The 24,435-nt window shown below is 33.6% G+C and overlaps 5 protein-coding genes across 7 annotated transcripts; 2 read left to right on the top strand and 3 right to left on the bottom strand.

Annotated features, from left to right (window-relative positions):
* Nucleotides 1-75: 75 nt before the first annotated feature.
* LOC123678006 (RNA-binding protein 45) lies at nt 76-5,127 on the bottom strand. The gene is made up of 9 exons (XM_045614765.1): nt 4,856-5,127; nt 4,682-4,796; nt 4,331-4,531; nt 3,983-4,275; nt 3,489-3,836; nt 3,029-3,131; nt 2,818-2,974; nt 2,565-2,677; nt 76-265 (listed from the first exon to the last, which is right to left on the bottom strand). Exons 1-8 carry the CDS (start codon nt 5,016-5,018, stop codon nt 2,570-2,572), a joined length of 1,488 nt encoding a protein of 495 aa, XP_045470721.1. The 5' UTR covers nt 5,019-5,127; the 3' UTR covers nt 76-265; nt 2,565-2,569.
* A 2,595-nt stretch (nt 5,128-7,722) lies between these two features.
* On the bottom strand, nt 7,723-13,827 carry LOC123678000 (iron-sulfur clusters transporter ABCB7, mitochondrial). The gene is made up of 10 exons (XM_045614758.1): nt 13,511-13,827; nt 13,042-13,450; nt 12,827-12,979; nt 12,627-12,770; nt 12,426-12,574; nt 11,335-11,509; nt 11,103-11,260; nt 10,878-11,041; nt 10,380-10,785; nt 7,723-8,053 (listed from the first exon to the last, which is right to left on the bottom strand). Exons 1-10 carry the CDS (start codon nt 13,652-13,654, stop codon nt 7,841-7,843), a joined length of 2,115 nt encoding a protein of 704 aa, XP_045470714.1. The 5' UTR covers nt 13,655-13,827; the 3' UTR covers nt 7,723-7,840.
* Nucleotides 13,828-13,926: 99 nt separating this feature from the next.
* Nucleotides 13,927-17,376, top strand: LOC123677999 (conserved oligomeric Golgi complex subunit 5). The gene is made up of 10 exons (XM_045614757.1): nt 13,927-14,088; nt 14,145-14,395; nt 14,458-14,620; nt 14,676-14,836; nt 14,901-15,131; nt 15,244-15,461; nt 15,515-15,658; nt 15,759-16,081; nt 16,276-16,462; nt 16,856-17,376. The coding sequence occupies exons 1-10, from the start codon at nt 14,046-14,048 to the stop codon at nt 17,364-17,366; spliced, it is 2,232 nt and encodes a 743-aa protein (XP_045470713.1). The 5' UTR covers nt 13,927-14,045; the 3' UTR covers nt 17,367-17,376.
* A 79-nt stretch (nt 17,377-17,455) lies between these two features.
* Nucleotides 17,456-20,040, bottom strand: LOC123678003 (epsilon-sarcoglycan). 2 transcript variants are annotated; one of them, XM_045614762.1, is made up of 6 exons: nt 19,851-20,040; nt 19,370-19,793; nt 19,111-19,285; nt 18,843-19,048; nt 18,500-18,565; nt 17,456-18,174 (listed from the first exon to the last, which is right to left on the bottom strand). In XM_045614762.1, exons 1-6 carry the CDS (start codon nt 19,972-19,974, stop codon nt 17,910-17,912), a joined length of 1,260 nt encoding a protein of 419 aa, XP_045470718.1. In that variant the 5' UTR covers nt 19,975-20,040; the 3' UTR covers nt 17,456-17,909. The 2 variants fall into 2 exon arrangements, with proteins under 2 accessions (XP_045470718.1, XP_045470719.1); XM_045614763.1 differs by lacking the exon at nt 18,500-18,565 and having other exon boundaries at nt 19,851-20,029.
* Nucleotides 20,041-20,191: 151 nt separating this feature from the next.
* LOC123678001 (phosphoacetylglucosamine mutase) lies at nt 20,192-24,302 on the top strand. 2 transcript variants are annotated; one of them, XM_045614759.1, is made up of 9 exons: nt 20,192-20,459; nt 20,599-20,835; nt 20,895-20,965; nt 21,031-21,160; nt 21,254-21,710; nt 21,781-22,062; nt 22,171-22,328; nt 22,435-22,627; nt 23,169-24,302. In XM_045614759.1, exons 2-9 carry the CDS (start codon nt 20,726-20,728, stop codon nt 23,418-23,420), a joined length of 1,653 nt encoding a protein of 550 aa, XP_045470715.1. In that variant the 5' UTR covers nt 20,192-20,459; nt 20,599-20,725; the 3' UTR covers nt 23,421-24,302. The 2 variants fall into 2 exon arrangements, with proteins under 2 accessions (XP_045470715.1, XP_045470716.1); XM_045614760.1 differs by lacking the exon at nt 20,192-20,459 and having other exon boundaries at nt 20,483-20,835.
* Nucleotides 24,303-24,435: the final 133 nt, after the last annotated feature.

Below are 24,435 nucleotides of genomic sequence, written 5' to 3'. Positions count from 1 at the left end.
CAATAATTTCTGTACAAAATCTACACTTTTGGAGACAAGGTATGGAAAGATTTTTTCCAATGAAAACAAAATACATTTCTTAAAAATTTTATTAAAAAAAAAAAATTACAACTCTAATAAAAAAAAAACAAGTGTAGTGGGTGAAGTAAAATTGTCATAAGTTTTGTTATGGTCTAAATTGAGGTTCTGTATGCGAATAGGTCCAGTATAGCTCCTGTCAATTAAGTTTTTTTTGTTCTTGTCAAGTCTGATTTGTCCAAAAAACCTAAGGTGAGAAAAAAATATTTAGTTTTCATAGAGAAAAAGATCTTTGAACTTCTGACCGATAAAAAAAAAATTCCAAACAAAAGAGTTTAAAAAAAAACGAATTCAGAGAAAAAATACTGAATTTGAGAACAATTCTTTAGGGATTTATTCAAAAATTTGTGCATATATTGCACTTGTAGCAATCTTTCATGTCACAATGACTCCAAAGACGAATGCTTAACTTTATGTTCAACACTTTGTATATATTCAAGTGCAGAAAAACCTTTATTGAGTGCTCGTTCATCGAAAGCATTCAAAAGCTCTCCTTGTACATTCATGCCCAAATAACGAACTTGAAGGCCACATATAGCTTTATCAGTTCTGGAGTCCCCAAATGTGCTATTGGTGAAAGAATGAAAGAGTCCGCAAAAGCTTCAGACTTTATGTCAGCGTTTTTCTCATTTTATTTTTCCTGTAATAATCAGTTGAGATAATGCTCAACAGAGTTAGAAAACGCCAGGATTTTCAGTAGTGGTCCAGTTGGTTTTTCACTCGACGTTTTGTCTACAACTGCTTTAGGCATCTTCGGAGGTGTCTAGGTGTAGATCAAACTCGAAACTGGATTACTCTGAACTGCTGTTCCGATATTAAGGTACTTATACCCTTATAACGGGTGTTTTTTTTCGAGGTATATAACTTTAAGTTGGCATTACTGTTCAAGATGGCGACCGATTTAACAGCTGTCAAGTGATTTATTTTCAGTTTGGTTTGGCAATTCATCATGAATGGACTCACGCCTAAACAACGCTTGCAAATAGTGCAATTTTATTTCGAAAATAATGGTTTTGTGCGGAATACGTATCGCGCACTACGTCCATTTTATTTAGCGATGAAGAGCACTTCTGGTTGAATGGCTACGTCAACAAACAAAACTGCCGCATTTGGAGTGAAGCTTATCCTCAAGTGTATGTCGAAACACCGCTACATCCAGAAAAACTGACTGTTTGGCGCTTTATGGGTTGGTGGAATCATTGGTCCGTACTTCTTCAAAAACGATGATGGCCAGCACGTTACTGTCAATGGTGATCGATATAGAGCCATGATTACTAACTTTTTCATTCCTGAATTGAACAACCATGATGTCCAGGAGCTGTGGTTCCAACAAGACGGCACAATATGTCACACAGCTCGTGCCACAATCGATTTATTGAAAGACACGTTTGGTGACCGCCTAATTTCACGTTTTGGACCTGTGAATTGGCCTCCAAAATCTTGTGATTTAAAACCGCTAGACTACTTTCTGTGGGGCAATGTAAAGTCATTGGTTTATGCGGATAAGCCACAAACCCTTGACCATTTGGAAGACAACATTCGCCGTGTTATTGCCGATATACGGCCACAAATGTTGGAAAAAGTCATCGAAAATTGGACGTCCAGATTGGACTACATCCAAGCCAGCCGTGGCGCTCATATACCAGAAATCATATTTAAAATGTAATGCCACAAGATTATCTTGCGAATAAATAAGATTCATGTAAATCAAATAATCCATCGTTGTTTTATTGCAATTTAAAGTTCTATAGCTCTAAAAAAAACACCCTTTACTAGTGAAAATATCATGAAAGATCTGCATTGATCATCCCCTTCACAGAATTATCTTGCTCAGTTAAAAAAAAACGTCCTACTCTTCAGTTTGCTGAAATTTCTCGTTACAGATTGAACATAAAGGTGAAAAAAATAAAATGTCAAGTACATTGAGTAGTTAGCAACTGTACATCAGTCAAGTTGTGTGAATAGTTTAGTTCATCGCTGGTTGTTTCAGAATGGTAGTTATGTTTGTTTTCGGAATACATATATACAGGGCGTTGCACCATCGACGTGACGCTCTGTTACGATTAAGCTCTGAAATTTTTTTATGCTTAAAACATTCAATTTTTGAGATATTTCGAATATTCATAAATTGGAGAGTCTTTTGAAAAAACCTAATAACTTTAAAATAAATGTATTTATTTGAATAAGAAAATATATCGAAAAATATTTTAATTAGTCATTATACAGGGTTAGAGCTATTTAGAAGGGCTCTACAGGGATATCGAAAAAACCGTTAGAGATACGGGGTGGCTTAAATTACAAAAAAGTTGCGTTATTTAGGAATTAGTGTGTTGGTGTTAACAGTCTAAAATATCTCCATTGGTTCTCGAGATAATAAATAAATAAATAATTGCAGCACTTAACCGTAATAGAGCGTCGCGTCTATGATGGAACACCCTGTATATACCTATATAAGTATATCTTGAAAGAATTATTCAATTACTTACCAAGTCTATTCTTGGCCATCTTCCAACCTTGGTCGCTTTCTTTTCATTTCAGGTTGCTCCGCTGCTTCGAGAACTTTGACTCGACAACCACAGATTTCGGCACCATGGAGAGTCTGCAACGATAAAATGTAGAATTGTTTTATACTTCTTGGATTTTCCCGATGATTCGATGGTTATTCATAACGGATAAGAATTTTTTGTATTCCAATCGCTAATAGTGGCAGTTGTTCATGAGAAAATTTCAAGAGCTTACCTTGATCGCTTCATCTGCACATTCTCTCTTGCTGTATTTGGCGTATCCGCAATTCTTGCCACTGAGTAGGTACACATCTATCAAATTGCCGAAACGACAGAAAATATCTCTCAAGACACCGACAGGAGGTGGATTTGGAGAACATACGATGAAGCATCTGAAAAATAATTGTTTCCGATTGACTGGTATTTGAAAAAAACTATTCGTTCACCTCGCTTCAACGGGGGCATCTATATTTGCTAATGGTTTGGTATCAGGCAACTTCACATTACAAACAGTCTCTATTTTTGGAGTGAATTTACCTGACAGCAGATCTAAAATTCGAAAAAATTACACAAATGCATCATTATAATAAGCAGACACAGACATATCACCCAATTTTTTTTTTAATAAATTTCCCGCACAGAAATTTTGAAATCGGAGAGCTAAAATCTATTTCACCAGATTGACTAAGCCTGAATTTTTATAAAATACTTTAATTTCTAATTTGATGCCTTATTATATACACTGTAACTTTTTTCGTGCCTATTTTTGTACCAGATTGACCGAGTCTGGAATTTTATAAAAATGCTCATTCCTTTGCGTCTATTTTGATGCCTGAATCCCTAATTACACTATCTATTTCTCGAACCCTAGAGCAGCAACTAAAAAAACGCTCATATTTTTCTTACCTGGAGACAGCCCAGCTGCTTGTAGAAGACTAGAGGCCTGGGCCAAAGTTTCTGCTAGTTTCGTCAACTCCGAGGTAGAAGACATGCTATTACTAGTGCTTCCTCCGTCATTCATCCTGTAATCTCTCTGATCCCTATCGTTTCTCATATTTCTCGAAAAAGAAGGCCTGGGTGGTTGTATGTCAAAATCAGGTTTGATAAGTAAAGGTATTCCCAATGGATATTCGAAACCGTTCAATTTTTCCAAAGCATAAGCAGCCCATTTGGGATTGCTATAAACTACAGATGCCACTGCTCTTGCGGGCCGTGGACCAGGTCCAAACACTCTCAGTTGACAATATTCGAGTTCTGAGAAAAAATTACCTCAGTCCCAGTATCACTTAGTTCATTCTAAGGTTTTTATTTTCATAATGAATACAGACGCCATAACTGATGACTTTTATGAGTAGATTCATTTTTATTATTCAACTTCTTTAAAAGTTGAGCAAATTTACCTGGAATAATATCAAAGAGCCTCCATACCTCATCTTGACTTAATAAAGGTGAACAAGAAACTATCAATCCTGTGAATCCTTCCCTATTTACTACATCTGGAGGTGAAAGAATAGAATTATCACTTCTGGCATTGTTTCGGAAATTACTACTAGGGATATCTCTAAAATTATCATTGAACATTGGGAAACGATTATCATCATTCTTTTTATTGATCAAACTATGTTTGGGTTCTGCAAATACTGCTCTAAAAGTTTTATCACATTCTTCAAATGCTTTAGCTGCATCTGAGAACCTAAAAAAATCAAATGTGTAGAGTCTTTAAAAGTAATTACAAAAATTAGACTCACTTAAAATACTTAACAAAACCAAATCCTTTGTTTTCATTTGTATTTCTGTCCTTTATAACATTAGCATAGTCGATGTTTCCATAATCTTTGAAAGCATCAAATAGTTCCGTTTTGGTCCAATCTTTAGGAATTTTAACAAATAATCTTGTAGTTCTTTCTTCCTCCGTTTCTTTATCATCTCTTTTAGTACCTTGTTCTTTACTAAAAACAAAAAAGATGGAAGAAAAAATTATTACACAAATAGACCTAAACAGAAATGATTAATGTTCAAGATATGCTAAATCTTATAAATATAAAGTTTTATGCTTAGTCTCATATAACCTTATGAAGTAGATAAATGTACAAAATTACCTAGCAGCTACCATAACCTTGATATTTCTATTGGCATTACCAATGAATCTTCCATTCATAGCCTCAAGAGCTTTAGCAGCTTGTGAAGTTTTAGCATATTTTATATATGTAACACCTAGGGAATTAAATAAAAAAATACAGATGACTCACAAATCATTCAATTATATTCCTTGCCTTTATTTTCTCCTGTATTTCGATCCTTAACGACCCAAACCTCTTCAATTTCTCCATATTCTTGAAAAGCATCCCAATAATCTTTTTCACTCAATGTTTTGCTTCCAATTACGAATAATCTCGAATTTGGAGGACTAACGTCGGAAGAACGCCTTTCGCTCATTTTCCTCAATATTAGAAAAATTGTTTAGGAAACTAATAAAATGAAACAATTTTTCTGTTCACAACAAACCAGATATGTTGATGATTTGTTGTATTTTGGGCCATAGAACATCAAAATGTCAATGCCAATGGAGCCCAAACATCAATGTGCATCTGTGATCTTGTTAGAAAAATTTAACATTATAATGGAAATTAGGCACATTAATGTTAGATGGCAATATTAATTATTAATGTTCTAAGTTACACACATAGACCTATATAGGTCCATGGCATAGACCTATATTAATGTATAATAATATTTTTATAGGTCTATGGTCTATAGTTGTGGGGCACCCAACTTATGTCACAAGCCTCACATTTCTGCCACCAGAGGGTAGACTAAACCCCCTTGAAAATTTCCTCACAAAACTCGAAAAATCTCGAAATTGAGACCTTTTAGGAGCAAACCGATTGCAGATTTGTTTTCGCTGTGGTCAAAAGCGTCTTTTATCAAATTTTCAGACCAAAAAATTTTTTTTTCGAAATTCATCTAAGGTTTTTTCCGAAAAATACGACCGATCAAATTTGAACTTTTTATGGTGTATTTGAAGGGTTTCGAGGATGTAGATTCCGAATTAGGCATCCATTTCTACCAGAAAAATTTGTTTACACCTTTAATGCACTATTTTTCTACAAAATTCGCAATATCTCAGCTTTGGAGGGTGCTAGGAAGAAACCGAAGGAAGGGTAGTATTCGGAATCGAAAATTCTCCATGATATAAAATTTTGGAGACCCTCCGAGGCCAATTTTTTCTTCCCAAAAAATCTCAGAAAACGCCGTATATCTCGGTTCACAGATCTCCCATGAATTACATGATTGCAAATCTTTATTAAGCATCGAGATTTCCTCATGATATCAAATTTTGAGGCAGATCCGGCCATAAACTCACTTAGTAAAATTTTCCTAATCTGATTTTTTTCTGGGACTCCATGGTGACATCTAGGAAAAGTAGCTCTAATCAGGTTGTGGATAGGTTAGCTCATTACAGGATTCTATATGTTTTTGATCGCGAGAAAAATTAGTTCAGTAAGATACGGATAGAGGGCAACTCGATTGTTGCCCCACAATTGAGGTTGTGGGGCACCCAACTTATGTTACAAGCCTCACATTTCTGCCACCAGAGGGTAGACTAAACCCCCTTGAAAATTTCCTCACAAAACTCGAAATATCTCGAAATTGAGAACTTTTAGGAGCGAACGGATTGCAGATTTGTTTTCGCTGTGGTCAAAAGCGTCTTTTATCAAATTTTCAGACCAAAAAAATTTTTTTTCGAAATTCATCTAAGGTTATAGTCTTTGTTTTTTCCGAAAAATACGACCGATCAAATTTGAATTTTTTATGGTGTATTTAAAGAGTTTCGAGGATGTAGATTCCGAATTAGGCATCCATTTCTACCAGAAAAATTTGTTTACACCTTTAATGCACTATTTTTCTACAAAATTCGCAATATCTCAGCTTTGGAGAGTGCTAGGAAGAAACCGAAGGAAGGGTAGTATTCAGAATCGAAAATTCTCCATGATATAAAATTTTGGAGACCCTCCGAGGCCAATTTTTTCTTCCCAAAAAATCTCAGAAAACGCCGTATATCTCGGTTCACAGATCTCCCATTACATGATTGCAAATCTTTATTAAGCATCGAGATTTCCTCATGATATCAAATTTTGAGGCAGATCCGGCCATAAACTCACTTAGTAAAATTTTCCTAATCTGATTTTTTTCTGGGACTCCATGGTGACATCTAGGAAAAGTAGCTCTAACCAGGTTTTGGATAGGGTAGCTCATTACAGGATTCTATATGTTTTTGATCGCGAGAAAAATTAGTTCAGTAAGATACGGATAGAGGGCAACTCGATTGTTGCCCTACAATTGAGGTTGTGGGGCACCCAACTTATGTCACAAGCCTCACATTTCTGCCACCAGAGGGTAGACTAAACCCCCTTGAAAATTTCCTCACAAAACTCGAAATATCTCGAAATTCAGAGCTTTTAGGAGCGAACAGATTGCAGATTTGTTTTCGCTGTGGTCAAATGCGTCTTTTATCAAATTTTCAGGCCAAAAAATTTTTTTTTCGAAATTCATCTAAGGTTATAGTCTTTGTTTTTTCCGAAAAATAGGACCGATCAAATTTGAACTTTTTATGATGTATTTGAAGGGTTTCGAGGATGTAGATTCCGAATAAGGCATCCATTTCTACCAGAAAAATTTGTTTACACCTTTAATGCACTATTTTTCTACAAAATTCGCAATATCTCAGCTTTGGAGGGTGCTAGGAAGAAACCGAAGGAAGGGTAGTATTCAGAATCGAAAATTCTCCATGATATAAAATTTTGGAGACCCTCCGAGGCCAATTTTTTCTTCCCAAAAAATCTCAGAAAACGCCGTATATCTCGGTTCACAGATCTCCCATGAATTACATGATTGCAAATCTTTATTAAGCATCGAGATTTCCTCATGATATCAAAAAACTGGTATCAGAGCCTACATTTACATGTTTATCTTATCCCCTGAATTTCATGCTATCCCACTTACTATTTTTTTATTTATTTATTGCTGACCCCTAAACAACAAGTATTTCATATATATTTTTTATTGTCTCTTTATTAACATTATTTTAGTTTTTCAAACTCCTCTTCCCCATATCTTAACAATACAAAGAAAAACAAGATACTGGGATCCACTTATATTTATATTTTATACATTTATATCATATCATACTATACAAAATGTTAATTTACATCATATAAGCTACATTTTTACATGAAATATCCATTTAAGTTCTTCATTCATGCAGGGATAGCTTGAATATTCTGAACTTTCCACAGTTTCGAATAAAGGCTTTGAGGAATATTGATTAGGTTCAAATGATTTCCCCGTTCCACAACTTTTCCTCCTTGGAGTACAAGGATTTCATCAGCATCCATGATTGTGCTCAATCGGTGAGCTATACATATGCTGGTTCTATGTTGAGTTGCCCTTCTCAATGCTTGAAGGATGTTCTGAAAAAAAATAAATAAATAAAAACGTGGAAGATCTATTCAAAAAGTAAATCCTGCATCTTGCATTTCATACCTTCATGCCTAAAAGCATGCCATACATCAAGCTTTTTTATGTCTATTTCTGAGCTTGGACTATAAATTAAATGAGGTATGCCTTCCTGCCTTATTCATGCCTAATCTCATAACACATCAAGCTTTTTTATGCCTATTTCTGAGCTTAACCATATGAGCTTGGAATATAAATGAAATGAGTATGCCTTTGTGCTTATTTCATGCCTAATCTCATAACACATCAAACTTTTTCATGCCTATTTCTGAGCCTGACCATATGAGCTTGGAATATAAATGAAATGAGTATGCCTTTGTGCTTATTTCATGCCTAATCTCATAACACATCAAACTTTTTCATGCCTATTTCTGAGCCTGACCATATGAGCTTGGAATATAAATGAAATGAGTATGCCTTTGTGCTTATTTCATGCCTAATCTCATAACACATCAAACTTTTTCATGCCTATTTCTGAGCTTAACCATATGAGCTTGGAATATAAATTAAATGAGTATGCTTTTGTGCCTATTTCATGCCTAATCTCATAACACATCAAACTTTTTCATGCCTATTTCTGAGCCTGACCATATTAGCTTGGAATATAAATGAAAACAGTATGCCTTTGTGCCTATTTCATGCCTAATCTCATAACACATCAAACTTTTTCATGCCTATTTCTGAGCCTGACCATATTAGCTTGGAATATAAATGAGAACAGTATGCCTTTGTGCCTATTCCATGCCTAATCTCATAACACATCAAACTTTTTCATGCCTATTTCTGAGCCTGACCATATTAGCTTGGAATATAAATGAAATCAGTATGCCTTTGTGCCTATTTCATGCCTAATCTCATAACATATCAAACTTTTTCATGCCTATTTCTGAGCCTGACCATATTAGCTTGGAATATAAATGAAAACAGTATGCCTTTGTGCCTATTTCATGCCTAATCTCATAACCCATCAAACTTTTTCATGCCTATTTCTGAGCCTGACCATATTAGCTTGGAATATAAATGAGAACAGTATGCCTTTGTGCCTATTCCATGCCTAATCTCATAACACATCAAACTTTTTCATGCCTATTTCTGAGCCTGACCATATTAGCTTGGAATATAAATGAAAACAGTATGCCTTTGTGCCTATTTCATGCCTAATCTCATAACACATCAAACTTTTTCATGCCTATTTCTGAGCCTGACCATATTAGCTTGGAATATAAATGAGAACAGTATGCCTTTGTGCCTATTCCATGCCTAATCTCATAACACATCAAACTTTTTCATGCCTATTTCTGAGCCTGACCATATTAGCTTGGAATATAAATGAAAACAGTATGCCTTTGTGCCTATTTCATGCCTAATCTCATAACACATCAAACTTTTTCATGCCTATTTCTGAGCCTGACCATATTAGCTTGGAATATAAATGAAATCAGTATGCCTTTGTGCCTATTTCATGCCTAATCTCATAACATATCAAACTTTTTCATGCCTATTTCTGAGCCTGACCATATTAGCTTGGAATATAAATGAAAACAGTATGCCTTTGTGCCTATTTCATGCCTAATCTCATAACACATCAAACTTTTCCATGCCAATTTCTGAGCCTGACCATATTAGCTTGGAATATAAATGAAAACAGTATGCCTTTGTGCCTATTCCATGCCTAATCTCATAACACATCAAACTTTTTCATGCCTATTTCTGAGCCTGACCATATTAGCTTGGAATATAAATGAAAACAGTATGCCTTTGTGCCTATTTCATGCCTAATCTCATAACCCATCAAACTTTTTCATGCCTATTTCTGAGCCTGACCATATTAGCTTGGAATATAAATGAAAACAGTATGCCTTTGTGCCTATTTCATGCCTAATCTCATAACACATCAAACTTTTCCATGCCTATTTCTGAGCCTGACCATATTAGCTTGGAATATAAATGAAAACAGTATGCCTTTGTGCCTATTCCATGCCTAATCTCATAACACATCAAACTTTTTCATGCCTATTTCTGAGCCTGACCATATTAGCTTGGAATATAAATGAAAACAGTATGCCTTTGTGCCTATTTCATGCCTAATCTCATAACACATCAAACTTTTTTATGCCTATTCAATTCCAAAACCAATTAATATATCAAGCTTTTTTCATGCCTATTTTTGAGTTAGAAATTGAAATGGAACGTGCATGCCTATCTTAACGCCCGAGATAGGCATGAATTTCAATAGTTTTCTCTCCAACAAAAAGCGATTTCAAAAAGTTTCATACTTACACTTTCTGTTATAGAATCCAAGGCACTTGTAGCTTCGTCGAATATAACTATGGGGGAATTTTTCAAGATAGCCCTAGCTATTGCCACCCTTTGCTTCTCTCCACCAGACAATTTCAATCCCCTTTCTCCTACTGGTGTCTCGTAACCCTGAGGCCAACTCTGGATGGTATCGTGTATCTCTGCCATTTTGGCCGCTTGTATAATCTCATCTTCGGTTGCTGTCAGGTCTCCGTAATGTAAATTGTACTTGATCGTGTCGTGGAACAGAACTGAATCTTGGGGAACTATCGAGATAGCCTGTCTGAGACTCTCCAGATCGACTTCTCGAATATCTTGGTTGCCTATCAGAATTCTGCCTGAAGAGGGCTCGAAAAACCGATAGAGAAGTCGGACAATTGTGGTTTTCCTAAAAAAAACAAATACAACATATGTAAATATCGAATATTTTAGTTCTGTCGTTTTTTTTTTATTAATTTCAGACTAACTTTCAAGACTTACCCTGAGCCGGAACCACCTATTATGGCAACCTTTTTTCCAGGCGTTATCGTGAATGACAGATCTTTGAAAATGTCCTTGCCAGGTCCGTAACTGAAAGAAACATTCTCGAATTTGATTTCCGAAGAATTGACATCCACATGAAGATAAGGGGCCAGTTCTTTGCTCTGAAAATAATACGATATAAGATTTGATGTAAGTTTGGAATTACATCGGGTTATGTTTTACCTTGATAGCGGGATCTTTAGCCATAAGTGTGAACATAGTTTGCATATCGATTAAGGCTTGTCTCACTTCCCTGTATACACTACCCAAAAAACCCAAAGGTATAGAAAGTTGAAATAAGAGTCCATTCACCATAACTAAATCACCAACAGACATGTTACCTAAAAAAAAATTAAAATTTTGATTTATTCTCCTGAATTCGATTCAAAATTTCGTATTCATTTAAAAAACACACCTTTGATAATCTCTTGTGCTGCAAGTACCATAATAGCACTTAGCGAAATGCTAAAAATAGCGTTCTGACCAAAATTCAAAAATGCCAAACTGGTACTTGTCTTCAAGCTGGCTTGTTCGTATTTCTTCAAAACATTGTTGTATCTGTCAGCTTCGTATTTTTCATTATTGAAGTACTAAAGAAAACAGAAACAATATTAGTAAATTAAAGTAAAGATAATTGATATTTTTTTCAAAATACAAATATTTGGGATGATTTGAATTCACTCATTATACTGTTGTAGCTGTGAAAGAAAAAACAACATTATTTTTGTATTTTCTCAATGGCCAATGTGTTGATACCAAATAAAAAGCATAAAAAGTATTTTGAAGAAAAAAATTGAGGAGGAATTTGAAATTCAGAGGGCTTCAATAATATAATTAATAAAAAAATTGAAATGAGGATTGTTTTTGTTGACTGGTTTTCAAGAGTTACTAACAATTATTAAAAATTTATTAACATAAATTTATAAAAATTTTTATACCCAAGGCAAAAGTCTTGAACTGTGTTTTTTTTTAAAAAAACCAAAAAAAAAAATTCCCAATAACCCAACCTTGCAATATTCATTAAATAAAATAGATTGTTAGAATAAGCACTAAAAATTTGAATACCCATTTCAATTCGTTTATGTTTATCAGGGTTATGTGAAAACATTTTGAATTATTAATAAACTAGAAATAATTCAAAAAACTTACAAAATGAGAGTCCAAACTTATTTCGAATGGGTATGAAGAAAGTGACGGCTCTAACAATCATTATTAGGTCTTCGATTCCGTTATGAAGATCGAGTTCTGAAAATGCCACATTAAGAATTCATGATCTTAGACTCTGGTCTCAAATATACATTACGGATTCTGAAAATGTTAAGATGGAATGAATTCAAACTCCCAGTAATATTTGATTCGGCCATTATTTGACAAATTTATCTTTCAAATAAACGCAGCTTGAAAATTTTTATTCCAAAAAGCAAAAAATAGGAAGCACCAACACATTTCAAGCTGCGATCAATATTTGAATGAAAACTTGATCATCGAAAAAATTTAAAAGTTTACCTTGACGGTCTCATAATTTATTAGAGAATCCACAGCTTTGTTCCCTGCTTCATTTTCAGCTTTATTCATATAAACTCTGAATTTTGTTCTCCATTGTGTGACGCTCAAAGTATAAGCTGCATATATCCCGACACATCCCAACGAAATACCTGGAATTTTAATAATAGCAAATTTCATCAAAATAATGATGCTGGCATTTACCTGCAAAGGCTGCTCCACATTTTAACCCCAATATCGAAGAAACTAGGCCCAGCTCAAATATAGTCGGAACTATATTAAACACCATAGCGGTCAAAACAAAATTTATTCCTCTAGAACCTCTGTCGATGGTTTTTGATAAGGCACCTAGAAATAAAGATGAAAAAAGCTGATGTCATTTTCATAATAACATCGTTTATTACCTGTTTGACGACTCAAATGAAATGCTAAATCCAAGTTATGCAAATGCACAAACACATTTTTGGCGATTTTCCTAATGGAATGTTGGGCAACTTTAGCAAACACTGCATTCCGCAGTTCATTGAAACCAGCCGCACCAGCTCTAGCAACACCATCTACAACAATTCAACTTTTAATTAACAGCTTCACTTGTAGAATTAAATCTCCAATCACTTACAGCCAATTAACATACTTGTCGCAACTGTAGCAACAGTGGCAGGTGCAGAATTCATATTAAGTGTATTTGCTGCGTTTAAATAGTCAATGGAGTACTTCAAAATGAAAGGCACTCCTACATTCATCAATTTTGCTCCTATCAATAGACCTACTGCCAACGTAACTCTATCTCTAATTGCTTTGTCATCTTTCGGCCAAATGTAATGTAGCATAGCCTGTATCATTTGAATTCCAGTGACTGGCTTTCCATTGATTGGGAGAGCCTCTCTTGAAAGAACAGAGGCACCTGGATGAAAGCATCCTCTAGAGGGAGGATTTTTTGAAAGGGGAAAAGTGATTCGCTTCAAAACTTTTGCAAGAACACCAATGCTTTTTGGGCTCTTATGTTCACCATTGACACTGGTTTGTGCCTGTTAAATAATAGATAGACAAATTAGAAGAGTTTAAAACGATTTAGCTTCAAAACTCACTTCTTGATACTTGACAATAATGACATTCGCATATTTATATTTATTGTATTTTCTACTGAAGTGACTATAATGTTTGTTTAATCGTATCGTTTCCACCTGTAGTAGTTTGGAAATATGATTATTAAATCTTAAAAAAGTTGCCATATTCCTAACCTAACTTACAAAAAATTGTTACATATTAAAATTTTCCGAAATCTGTGGTTCTAATTATGGGTCATTTTAATTAATTAAATGTCCTTTTTTTAGGTTTTGTAGACACATAATTCTCTAGTTTTTAATGGTAGGAATAATAAAAAACTAGCAAGAAGGACCAACGCTCAGAAAACCTCTTGGACTTGAAGTATGGTCACAGATTAGTCTATGGTATGGTGTTGGTTGATAGATAATTTAGAAGTAGGCCTAAATTATTTCGTCTACTTCAACCTAAAACTTTTTAAAGAGCCAACGTCATCTCAAAATATTCAATTCAAAACACAGATAACAGAGTAGAATTCAAAATTATATTAGCAATCAGTGTTGATACTGCTGATGAAAAATGGAAAATGAAATAGATTTAATTCAACAATTAGAAAATGATGGTAACTCTTTAAAATGAATTGAATATGAGTTTATATGAATATCTCTCATATTTCAGAATTATTTTGCCAGTTTTTGAATAAAGATTCCCATTCCAAGCTATATGATCAAATTGCAATAAGCGACAAAGTTAAAAAACTTGGAGAAGGTATTGACTCTATTACCAGAGAATTGCAAAAATGTGTTTTGAACAAGCATGAAGATCTTTTGAAACAAGCAAATCATGCTACAAAACTAGAAAATATCTTAAATTTAATGAATAGCCATGTATACAACCTGGTTGCTAACGCAGAAAATCTTAAACTTCAGGTGAATACCATTCTTTAATCTCCACCATATTCCGCTACAAAAAATGTGAATTATTATTTCAGATAAATATACCCTATGAGGCTCTTAATAAGCATACACAAGTATTGGGAAGATTACATTTAGCTAGTCACATTCTGAGACAAGTTAGTAGAATTCAACAATTGAGTAAAAGATTAAGTAACACAAATGATCCCAGTCAAAAAGCCTTGATACTTCAGGAATTAGGTACATTTTTTTTGCTTAAAACCTTATTTAGTATTTTCCAAGTTTTCTCTTGCAGAACAATTAGCTGCAGATGAAGATTTAAAAGATATCCATTCTGTTAGTTCGGAATTGCGAAATATAAGAACACAACAACAAAAAGTTGTGCAGTTGGCAACTGGCTCTTTGAATCAAGGTATTATCAATGAAAATTCAGTACAGACTACATCTGCTTTACAGGTAATAAAGTTAGATTTTATACTTGAAAACTTAACTACCAGCTATAATTTATTATTGTCCCTAGATTTTTATTAATTTGGGAACTATAAACAAAGTTTTGGACGATTTCATCTCATCAACTTTATCTGAGAGCATACAAGGCATTACTTATGCTTTAGAGACAACTGCTAGTGGTAAATCTAAAGCAGTGCAAGGTAGAAATATTTCGCTATCTTCTTCGCAAGGGTACAAGACAAAAATGTGGACAGAGTTAGAGAAGGCCTTCAGTGATGATATCTATAAGCACTGTAAACAGGTTAGTTGTTGTCTGAGTAAAACGAAAACCAGATTTCTCGCAGAACAACTTGTGCTGGGTCATCTAGTAATTTTTATATAATAATTTCTAAAGCAATTCTCATTATTTTCAGGTGAAATTTTTACAAAACAGCTTGCATAATTTAAATCTGCAAAATAAGGAAATAGACCTGGCCACCAAATTCTGGACTTCGTTAGGCAAGAAAATCCAAGAACAGATCAATTCTGCGCCTTACTCTGTGCAACAAATTCTATCAGAGGATTATCCAAGGCTACTAAGATGTTATTTGGATATATCGAAGAAAATGAATTATGAATATTTCAGTTTTGAGTATGTTTTTTAGTAAAACTGAACTAATTCATCAAATAATACTTTCATTGCAGTCGTACGGTCTTGGAAAAATGTGAAACCGCTTACTTATCAACATCACTCACTACGTTATTAGATCCTACACAAGAGATGTTTTTCTCTGATAACTCTGCTCCTTCTACTGACGATATAGACAAGATTGTGCGCATTATATCAAGGTATGTGGTATGTCCTACTCTTTTTGAGTTCACAGTGGATATAGTATTCTATCGAACGAAATTTATATCACATGAATTCAACAACTGCTTATTTTTTCAGTAACCTAAGTGTGGCCCTTATCGAAGAGAATCTCAGCCGAAAAATCAGCAAAAACGTATCGAAATGTATAAAAATGTTTGCTGTTAAAACTGAACAACAACTCGACACCGGACCAGACTCTGCTCAAGTTATTGGGGGAAATGCTAATTTAGGACAGCAAAAAAATGTGCAGCTAGCCAATCGTCTTAATTACTTCCAGAGACAAATCCAAAGGATACTGTCGAATATGAATGACAGTTTGTCCAATTCTAGAATCGAGTTACTGTACGATGCATTGAAGGATATCGACATTCTTAGTGGAGCTATCATGCAGCCACTCGTTGGTAAGTACATAAAGTAGTTGTGTGACCTTGACACTGTAGGAGATGAAGCACAGAATTATGTAATGTCAAATTTTGTCAACAAATGTCATTCTAGAATGTGCCGGTAGAACTATTTTTCTGCAGGCATAGAAATAGAATTACTAAAAACATATAAAATATTTCATCATTTATCTGATAAATTTCATATGTTTCAGTATCGATCAATTCGACGGTGGAGACTATACTTGTCACAATACATCTTGAAGCCGATTGGACGAAATTGCAAACATTCAACAAACATGTTTCTTGTAGTCCGTATATGAGAGAATTGGGGCAGTTTATCAACCGAGTTTTTAATACATATTTAGCACAATTTGAAAACAAAGAAGTTTTGCTGTTGAAGTAAGTAATCGATTTCTATTTTAATTCCAATGGACTCCTATAATTTACATTTGCATATTTGAATAAATTTATGTCGTATAATATTTATTCATTTAACATTTTATCTGAACGTTGAAACCCCAGAATTTTATACCATCCTATGTTCTAAGATGCAGCCAATTACCAAACTGACATTAACCTATATTTTGCAACTTGACATCGATTGTCAAAGTAAGCATAACCTATTCTGACGTTTCTATCAGATAATGCTCTATGCTATTCTTCTTTTCAATTTGTTTTTGGTAAATTTTCCTGATCTTTTGATAATTATTAAAAAAATCAGTTATAAATTGTGTAACTAACCCGATTTTTTGTTATACATATATAGATGTTAGATTAATTTTTTTATTCCAGATGTGGTGAAATAGCAGTAAGATGTATTGAACTTTTCGTTCGGCACACAACTCTCTTAAGACCAAATTCGCCTATTACAGAAGGTGGTAGGCAAAGACTAAAAGCAGATTATATATATCTAGAGTCCGTATTGAGAACATTATGTCCAACTTTAACCGAACTCGGTAAACCTTATAGGTTATTAAAAGCAATGACTTCTCTGATCACTCTAGACCCAACAGAAATAATCAACAGTTATACAGAGGGCAGTGTTGTACCCGCAAGTACAATTCTGTTGCTGTTATTTTCCCACGCAGGAGCCGAATTAGCAAGTCCTCATCAAAATACAGAGTGGTCTTTGCAGAAATTATCTGCGTGGTTGGATGAACATCAGTCGGAGAACGACAGGTTAGATTTGATAGCTGGTGCTCTTCAGCGGTATGAAGCTTTAACCCGACAGAAAAATTCTGTTAATTACGATCCAATGTATCCTGTGATGTCGCAATTCTTCGAGAAAGTAATAAAAAATTGATATTATGAAATATTTTTATTTTCTGGTTAATTTTTTTTAAAGCAGAACGAATTTTTTAATAATCAGCTTGGGAGTAAAAAGAAACAGTAAATACTTCAAGGTATATTTGAATTAAAAACCAGTGTGGAATTACTATCTATAAACTCAACAAAATATTCAACATTTTCAAAATTCCTTCTACATTATGAACAAACTGGCAATAGGCTATTGGACAGATTTTCCAAATTCTCTCATTATTCAGTAATGTTTATTGTGGGCACATAAAAAGTGGTTTGTCAATAAAACAATACTTTTTATAACGTCAAATAGCCTATCATTAATTTTTTTCACAGCTTGTAGGTAGCAATATAATAAATTCATTTCAATAGATTAAAAAAAATATTTGGTATTTTCGTTATCATTAAAAAACGCCGATATGTTCATCCTCAGATCTTTTTCCTATTTTCACTAAATTGCGCTAAAAACCAAAACATGTCAACTATCGAAACATCTTCAGACTAGCTAACATCGAATTTTACACATAGATGACACTTATGGTTTCTTTCAGCAGTACCAATTTTTTTCATTCAAATTTGGATCGTCATTATTGATTTCCGCTTTGAACCTTGGTCTCATATATGGTGGGGGGTTTGGTCTACAATGGACACCCCTATTTATGGTAGAACTTGGGCTGCTTGTATGACTGCGAGAACCTAACGCAGGATCAGGAGATAATTTTACTAAATTACTTGAAGGTTTATAGCCACTGAGTATAGCGTGTTGATTTAAAATAGGAGTATCAATTTGCTCTGTTGGGTCATCTTTGTATCTGCAAAGGTAAAGATTTGATTATGTAATGATGAATATAAATAATGGATCAAATCGGAAAAATTAAAAAGGTTGTCCATTAAAAAAGGATTTGTCATTTCGAATGAAATGAATATAAAATTATCCACTAGAAAATTTCACAAATAGAAAAAAATCACACCAGTTACTTGAGTTATAATTCAAAGTTATTCCCTCAATTTTTCTTCCTGTATTAAATCGGCTCAAACTGAAAGCTTGTTAACTATGATGCAAAAATTAGGTATTAAAAATTCATTTGAAGTGAATTATTTCCAAATATCGAAGCAATGCACCCAAAACACAATTACCTGTCGACTGTATCTGTGCAAATGTGAAACAAATTACTGAAAAAATCTTCACTGGCCTGATCATATCTGGAAATATATTAATTTTTTCCGATCATCTTTCTATGACCCCGGACAAATATTACACTAGACAGAAAGTAAAGAGAATGTTTCTTTTCTGTAAGAAATTAATACACAATATTTATAGCTTGCATATTTTGTGAAGCTATGTTTTGATTACTTTTTCTCCAGTGAAATATAAAGACTAAAGGTAAACTGTTGTTTTTCCCAAAAAAAAAGTGTAAATCACCTGCCCATTTACGTTTTTGTGTTTTCAATAATTTCGAGTAGTTCATTTGATACTTACACTCCATTATGATAAAAGCAAAGTATGAAGGAAAGCAGAAATGTTAATATAACCAGAAGGACAATTGGAAGCACCAAACTCCACGTTACATCCACTGAATAATTTCTAATTGGTACACTATCTTTGGTGATGGTTTCCCATTTATCTTTTGATAGGGCATTTCCTTTCACACCGGAATGATGCATTGCCGAATTGTTGGGATCGATCTGAAATATAAATTAATATTCCTTCGTTCTTTGGTTTTTGATATACAAATTAACTTCCTTACCAATCTAAATGCACACCAATCCAATGTAAATCCTGCATCTCTGAAATATCGTTCAACAGTAGTTTTTTTGAAGTTTCTTGGACAAGATGGCACCTTCCAAAGCGGTTTGACCTCATCTTCTAAATCCTTCAAGTTAGTAGAAAATGGTGACTGACTGCCAAGTCTCAAAACTATTCTACAAGTGATGAAATTCTCAATTAAAATGGTTATCCCAAAGTTTATTGCTGAATGAAATTCCCTATCTGCAAAATGTGCTTACCCTTCCTCTTGATCGGGATCTAGAGGTTTTCTTGCTCCCAATTCGATAGCAGACTCAAGATAGGTTATGTAAAGATCATTTTCACTATCTTTCCATAAATGCTTCCTGAAAATATCTCTTAAACTTTCCATTCTTTCAACATCGAATATATCATCAACATTAACATTATCAATTTTCATCATCACTTCGAACTTTGCTGGATTCAATTTCTCTGAGATATGTATGTTTATATATCTTATCCTTGTTTCATAGTTTCTGGTATTTAGGGCTACAACCTGAAGCGGAATTTTAGGCATATTTCTATTAGGAGGTACGCCATATAAGAATCCTTTCTTATGTTTCTCACTAAAAACATATTTTATCCAGGCTGGAAGATCTGGAAAATCCAACAGAGATGCTTGGTAAACATATTGATGTGGTTCACCTTAAAAGAACAGAATTATATTTAGGAACTTCTCTTATATATTCCCATAATGTTCACCTTCATAAGTCCAATTGAATAATAAAGGATCTAAAGTAATGGTAAATACTTCAGTCAATAAAACATTCTCTTCTTCTGCAAAAGCCTGTGTGACAAAAATCAAGAAAATCAAATGGAGATACATCTTTCACTTCAATTTTCTAAAAATAATTCACACCAGATCAATAATTTATATTTGAAAATAGTTTGATTATGCTGACATCTATAGCTCCTAGTTAGAAACTGCCGATTTAGATGTCAGAACAATCGAAACCAATACAGTTTCCTTTCTTTTCAAGTGTAATGATAAATTTCAGATTTTTGGAGAAAAATTAATTTAAATGTTTATTGTCACATCCTTTTGGTTGTAAATTTGACATTTCATTCCTGATTCCTGCTATTTATTATCAATTCAATCTGAAAAAACTAACTCAAACAAAAATTAATCCTATTCTTCTTTGGAATTTCACCGAAAAAATTCAATATAATTTAATTCAATTATCCAATATAAACATATCATGCCCACTTTCATTGATATTAATTGAATAAATTGCTTCCTTATACACAAATTTGATCTTAATTACTGGTGAAAGGTGATTTAATCAATTGAGTGGGGCAATTCCTTTAAAGGTCAGTTTATTACTCATCGTGTTTCAATCGTATTTCTAAAGATTTCTGATCCATAGATACCAGAATATTTTGTTATGTGAACTAGGCGAACTAGCTAAGATATTGAACTCCTTTATTTCTCATTGGTTTTTCCTTTTAGACTTAGGACGGTTGGATCAAATTCCTCATTATCTGACATATGTTAGTCCAAGTACCTTCACATCTTTAGATAAGATCATCTAAATTATCTGAATCTTATCATATTGATTCCTCATCACAATCTAAAAATGGCAAATAATCATAATAACTATAAAACTGTGTATGCTTTTGCTAGAGAAATGCATCCTAAGACAGAAAAATTCGATGTTCAATATGGAACAGCTGGATTTAGAGCAAAGTGAGTTCTAATGTTGATTATAAGAAATTTTTCACTTAACTTTATATTTCTATTTATAGAGCAAATACTTTGGGATATGTTATGTATAGAATGGGGCTTTTGGCAGTGCTCAGGGCACGATATAAGAAAGGTAAGAGTTTAATAAAAGGCTGTACTACTGGTTTTTAGTGAAAACTGTCCTGTAAACTTTTTCAGCCTGTATCGGAGCCATGATTACTGCCTCCCATAATCCAGAGCCTGATAATGGTGTCAAGTTGATAGATCCTTGTGGAGAGATGTTAGAACAAAGCTGGGAAGCATGGGCTACTAAATTTGCAAATGTAGCGTGAGTTAGAATAATGAATTATCAAATTTATATTTGAGAACAGTGTTTCCGTTGTGTAGAAATTACCATAACTAAGCAAACTGAAATTTTTAGGGATGACCGACTTGAAGAAGTGATAACCGAAATAGTGACTGAATTAGGAATTGAAATGACCCAAAGAGTTGAAATTTTAGTTGGAAAAGACACCCGGCCTAGTAGTCCAAGTCTAGCAAAGGCGTTATGTGATGGGGTTTTAGCATTATCAGGAAAACCTATAGATTATGGTATAGTGACAACACCACAACTCCATTATTTTGTCTATTGCAGAAATTCACGTAATCAATATGGTTTTCCAACGGAGGAATATTATTACAGAAAATTATGTGATGCTTTCAAAAAAATCAGAGGTAAAAATTTCAATACCAACAATTATCAGAGCAAGCTGTACTATGACGGGGCCAACGGTGTGGGGGCCAAAAAAATCAAGTATTTTCAAGAGTGCCTTGGCGATTCTTTGATGATCGACCGGTTCAACGATGAACTTATCGGAACCGGCAAACTGAATTACATGGTATGTGTAATTTTTTTATTAATGCAATTTATTTTCCTATCGATGGATTCGAAATTCCTACCTTTTTTAGTGTGGTGCTGATTACGTGAAAACCAAACAAGCTTTTCCCAACGGCGTTCCTAAGGAAGTCGGTCAAAGGTGCTGTTCAGTTGATGGAGATGCTGACAGATTGATGTACTATTATTTGGACGAAAATGAAAAATGCCATCTGTTAGATGGAGATCGTATAGCAATACTGATAGCGGAATATTTGAAAGGACTTGTGGAAGATACGGGTTTTGATGTCAACTTGGGGTTAGTTCAAACGGCCTATGCTAATGGAGCTTCAACTGAATATATCACAAACACACTGGTAAAATTATACATTTGAACACTTAATTCTTTAAAAAGTGAATCCACTTAGTTTCAAATTCTTTTTGAGTCAGAAGAATCGTTTCTCAAAAATTACGATCTATTTCAGAATATTCCAGTGTCGTTTGTTTGTACAGGTGTGAAATATCTGCATCATGAAGCTCAGAAATACGATATTGGAGTATATTTTGAAGCGAATGGTCACGGTACAGTGATATTCAAAAAGGAATTCAAGGAGAAACTTCAAACATCATATGATGATCCCACGTAAGTTAACTTTTGAAACGTAAGAAAGATGTTGAGCTTTTTTATGCAATTCTTGTCTATTTCTACTTATGAAGAATTTTCTCACATTCAAACTTTCGTTTTGCAGTGTTTCCGTTGAAGTAAAAAGGGCGATTAAAAAATTGCAAACTGTAATCGATCTCATCAATGAAACCGTTGGTGATGCACTGTCCGACATGCTTTTGGTGGAAACTATTTTACATTCGAAAGGCTGGAGTATTCAAGATTGGGAAAAAACTTACACTGATCTACCTAACCGTCTCATGAAAGTTTCAGTCAAGGTAAAAGATCTCACCCCATTCAAATTTGGCTTTCATTTACGGTGGCACATATAATTTCTAATATATCATCATAAATTTAATTCCAATGGAGTCCCATAATAGCATTTGCAACAAATATACACAATGTTCATTTTTAGTTGAAATCTCACCATTGAATTCTAAAGCATCCCAGAATTTCATATGAAAATTATAATTTTCACCTTCTATGAAAATAGCTGTCAAACTGACGTTAACCTATATTCTGCAATTTGACATCGATTGTCAAAGTACCATAACCTTAAAAAAATGTCCTATTCTGACGTCTACTGTAAGATAACATTGCTGGACTGAATGTTAATTTGGAAATGTTAATGGAGAAGTCAGTGTTGGTTTTCTCAACTAATTAAACAACTTCAAACATGAAAAATTAATTTATTCTCTTCTACGGTACAGTGCTTCGTTAGCATAGATTAGATATGCTCATAGAATATTATTTTTTTTTACAAGGATAGGTTTGCTAAAGTTCGTTTTACACTTTAACACTGGAATATCTTCATTTTAGGATCGTAATACAATAACGACCACCAACGCAGAAAGGACATGTTTGAAGCCTGAGGGGTTGCAAAAAGAAATTGATATGATTGTGAAGAAATATAAGTCTGGTAGGTCATTTGTTCGACCTTCAGGCACGGAAGATTTAGTGAGGGTGTATGCAGAAGCTGCTAGTAAGGATGAAGCAGATCAGCTCGCTTTGGAAGTAGCATTAAAAGTTCATGAAATGGCCGAAGGAATTGGACCTGAACCCAAACTTTAAATTTGTCGGCATCTACACATTGATCAATGATTTGACTTTTTCGAGGAATTTTTAAAGGTGCCATTTTTACTGTGTAGAAACTTTTTTCTAACAAAGCTGCTTGAATTAATGTTTGACTGAACTGCCTTGAACTCTTGGTTTTCGTAATAGTTTGAAATTAGCTATGGTTTTTACTACATACTCAAAAAAAATTGGTAGATTTTTTTCATTTGGATCTCATGACTTCCATTACATCTTCATAACGTATGATTTAATTATTTGAAAATGATTTTCACATCGGATTTTGCAATAATAAAAGAAGAATACAAAATGCAGGTGAAGAAAGATAACAAAAAAAAGAGCAATTAAAAGACAACTTCTCTAAAAACTAAGATTTATTCGTTTGAACGATGCATTTACAAAAAACTGTTATGAAAATTTGAAATTTAGTCATAAGTGCTAAAGTTTGTTGCAAAGTTCATCTTGGAATAATAATTATTTATATCCTCAATGTACTTAAATTTTGGAAAAGACAATTTTCGTTAATCATCAATCAGTTCGAAAATAATAATTCCATTTTACAATGTTTTTGTCAAATGAAAATAATTAGGTTTATGCCAATGTAGTTAGTCTTGTTATGCTATTTTGAGTACAGCTATAAAGCACAAATTTTGGGGAGATATTTAAAAAAAATATTTATATCAATTTGTTTGTTCTTATATTATTAATTACTGTTTCTATTATTCCTGTATTTTATAAAAGCGATGAAATTGTTTTTTTTAGGTATTTGTTTGAATGGTTTTTTTTCATGAATATTATTAACAAAGTAATTATTTATTTTGAGCATTTATATATAAATTTATGATTCGAGTTATTCACAAAGAATAAATTTTTTTTGCATTATCTAGTCTTTTCATTATTTCAAGTAGAGAAAATCAAGGTATAAAAAAATTCAAACGTTTTTGACACAATAATTTCAAAAAACTGCCCAAGACATTGTCGAATTTTTGTTAAGTTTGCAAGAATGGATGGCTTG

The sequence above is a fragment of the Harmonia axyridis genome, chromosome 4, assembly GCF_914767665.1.
Source record: "Harmonia axyridis chromosome 4, icHarAxyr1.1, whole genome shotgun sequence".
Taxonomy (NCBI): domain Eukaryota; kingdom Metazoa; phylum Arthropoda; class Insecta; order Coleoptera; family Coccinellidae; genus Harmonia; species Harmonia axyridis.
This window is presented reverse-complemented; position numbering and strand designations above follow the sequence as displayed.